At 49.7% G+C, this 3,510-nt stretch overlaps 1 protein-coding gene across 1 annotated transcript in view; it reads left to right on the top strand.

The window, feature by feature from the left end:
• The window catches only part of PLA2G4A (phospholipase A2 group IVA), a 191,818-nt gene extending 188,627 nt beyond the window's left edge, over positions 1-3,191 (top strand). The window contains exon 18 of the mRNA XM_059413934.1: positions 2,926-3,191. Coding sequence (XP_059269917.1) covers positions 2,926-3,191 — 266 coding nt within the window. The remainder of the gene's footprint in view (positions 1-2,925) is intronic.
• The last annotated feature ends 319 nt before the right edge of the window (positions 3,192-3,510 follow it).

Here is a 3,510-nt window from a genome sequence, read left to right on the forward strand (position 1 = left end):
GCAAGGTAGTAGACTTCAACTTCAACATTTCAACAATTCCCTTCAGAGTGAACGACTAAAATGCTATTGAAAGAAAGACCTAAATATGTCAGTGAAAAATCAACTCTACATAGAAGGATGCAGAGGATAGTATAGATTTTGTGAAAAGAAAAAAGGATGAAAAGGGCTAGACCGGACCCAAGCCAATCCTAAAAGGCTGATTTTCCTAGGTCTTGACAAGAGACAGTAGAGAGACACCGGACAGAATGCAGAGAGAAAGAAGGCATTTCAGAACAGCAAAGCATCCATTTAGAAAGCCATGACCATCCTCAAGGTGTGTGCATCTGATGGGAAAACTCATTGAGCTCAACCACATTCAAGCCCATCAAACAAGGCTCAAGACATTTGTTTGAAAGATTTTCTTTCTTTATTTGAGAGAGAATGAGTGATAGAGAGCAGGAGAGAGGAGAAGGTCAGAGGAAGAAGCAGATTCCCCAAGGAGCTGGGAGCCTGAGGCGGGAGGAGATCCTGCAAGTCCGGGGTCATGACCTGAGCCTAAGGCAGTCGCTCCACTAATGGAGCCACGCCCGCGCCAGTCTCCATAAATTGATCAACAACAGCTGAGGGGCACCTGGGCGGTATGCTCAGTGAAGTGCCCAACTCTGGGTTCTGGCTCAGGGGGTGATCTCAGGCTCTTGAGATTGAGCCCTGAGGCAAGCTCTGGGCTCAGGGCAGAGTCCACTAGGTCTCTCTCTTGGTCCTGGCCATGCCACCTCCCCCATCACTTTCCCTAAAACAAACAAGGAAAGCCCTTCACAGAAATGAACAATGGTTGAGAGGGGGAGGGGTGGGGAGAGAAGCAATGGGCCCCCAGGCGAGCGGGAGGAGCCAGAGATGCTGCCCGCGCTCGCAGGGCTGTTGCTCCCTCAGCCGCTGCCACCAGCCACCACTACAGGGTGCAGCTGAGCCCCGGAGCCCTGGTGCTAGCAGCAAGTAGCGCCTCCAGCGCCCTCTGAGGGCACTTGCTTCGGGGGTCTGGGCCGCAGACCAGTCCAGGGAGGAGTTGAGGGTTGCCCCCAGGTGTGCGCACGGAGAGAGGGGGGGCAGGCAGGATGTGCAGCGAGATCCCCATGGGACTGTAGGAGCTGCTGCAGTTCTTCAAGTTGGCGTAGCCAGCCACCAGCCTGCCCACCTAGCCCTGCCTCTGCCTCTTTGCTTAGCAGAGAGCCTCTTTTCCCCTGTCTCTCTGCCACCCTCTCTGCCTGACTGTAAAAGGAAGAAATAAAATCTTAAGAAAGAAAAGTTATTAAAACAACCCTCAATATTCTTATTGTTCCTTGGGACCCCATGGGTCAACATGGTATTTTTCCTTATTAAATGGAAGGAATTGGTTGATTGATTGACAGATTTGAGAGAAAGAGAGAGACAGTGATGACAAGTAGGGGAAGTGGGAGAGGGAGAAGCAGGCTTCCTGCTGAGCACAGAGCCCCAGGCAGGGCTTGATCCCAAGACCCTGGCATCAGGACCCCAGCAGAAAGCAGATGCTTCACAATGAAGCCACCCAAGTGCCCCACTCCGGGAATCAATCAGGCGCCCCTGGCGGTGGAGGGGCAGGCAAGACCTGCAGGGAGGTCCCAAAGAGACTGTTGGAGCTGCTGCAGGGCTTCACGCTTCACTTGGCCAGGCACCAGCCAGCGGACCCTGCCCTGCATCTGGCTCTTTCCTTAGCAGGGAGCCTGTTTGCCCTTCTCTCTCTGCCTGTCTCTCTCCCTCCTTCTCCTCTCTGTCTGTCAAGGGAAGAAAGAAAATCTTAAAAAAAAAATTCATCAAACAATCCTCCATAATCTTGTTCATTAGGACTCCATGCGTCAACATTTGATTTTTGCTTCTTGAATAGAAGGAATTAGTTGATTGATTGATGGACTGGACAGAAAGACAGAGACAGTGAGAGAGGGAGCCCAACTGGAGAGTGAGTACAAGCAGTGGAATTGGGAGAGGGAGAAGCAGGCTTCCTGCAGAGCAAAGAGCCACAGGCAGGGCTTGAGCCAAAGTCCCTGGCCTCAGGACCCCAGCAGAAAGCAGCCATCCAGGTGCCCCACTCCAAGATTAAATCCATTTTTTCAGGATTCAATCCGTTGGAATAAGCAACACTCTTTGGGGTCCTTATCCTTTGGGTTAACACTAACACATTGTGTTTTCCTGGGCTCTTTTGTGATTACTGATGATTTTAGGAATCTGTTCATGTGTTTCTTGGCTGATGGTTTTCTCCTTGGGATATTTCTGTTCAAGGATTTTCATTTCTTTGAAGTTACCTATTTGCAAATACCATTTGATAGTTACCTACCAATCCTTCTTGATTCCTAATCTGTAATATTCAGGGGTTAACAGAGAGCCTCCACGTGTCCTTCCAGCTTTAAAAGTCAGTGAATGGTGAAAAGCCGGAGTCACAGGGTCAAAAGAGCATCTTCAGGCTAATGTCACTATGACATGGGAAGCCAAGGTCCACAGTATCTTCATCTGAAATTCTGCTAGAGCTCCCATTTACCTAGTGCCCAGCCTGTGTCTGTTTTCCACTACTGTCAGGGTTCTAGAAGTTCATGCACTGCCCACCACTGACAGTAGGGACATCTCTCTGTCCAGATTTTCCCTTTACATAAGGAGGTCAGTTACAGGAGATTAGGGCCCACTCTAAAGACCTCATTGTAATGTGATTTATCTGTAAGGACTCTAGTTCCAAATAAGGTCACATTCTGTGGTACCAGAGATAAGGACAGCAGCAAGGTTTCTGGGGGAAATGCAGGTCAGCAATTAACAGTCCACTCTCTGGCCCCCCAAATTCGTGTCCTTCCCATGTGCAAAATACCATCACCCAATGCCCCCCAAAGCACTAATCATTCCAGAATCAACTCAAAATCTTAAATCTCATCTTTCCTCCTCCACTCAAAGACCCAGATCTAACCCAGACCATGGGACCTAAGAAATGCATCCAGAAGCCACAATCTCCTGGTAAAGCTGCCCATCAGGTCCTGACATCACCTTCATTAGTCCCAGCAGCCGAGGGCCTACAATTCCCAGAGCCAGTTTCTCAGGGGAAGTTTGAAGAACACCTCAGAGGACGTTCTTTGGGAGTGAATGAAGAGGGAAGGGGATCAGGCTTCCTGCCATTCGAGGGCACCCAGAACCCAAAGAGTGAGGCCTTGGGTGCTTTCTAGTGACCGATTCAAGGCAATTCTTCGAATTTGGGACTTCAGAGTTAACTTAGTTTTCATTTGTGATTATTATTTTTGTGTGGGGGCCATAGCTATTCTTTTGACCTATGGCTGTTTTCACTCCCTGTTCTGAAGAAGCCCCTAAATCCTAACCCGGTTGAGGACTCTGAAAGCTCTCAGAGCAGCAGTGCTGGGGGACAGTGTGGACACATGGTTTGGTTTCTCCTCTGGCCTGATTCTGTGGCAGCCCCGCTCTGTCCTCCTCAGACTTCAGAGCAATAGCTCAACAAGTGGAGAAAGGACCAGGGGGTCAGGAAGGTGG

This window comes from Mustela nigripes, chromosome 10 (genome assembly GCF_022355385.1).
Source record: "Mustela nigripes isolate SB6536 chromosome 10, MUSNIG.SB6536, whole genome shotgun sequence".
Lineage (NCBI taxonomy): Eukaryota > Metazoa > Chordata > Mammalia > Carnivora > Mustelidae > Mustela > Mustela nigripes.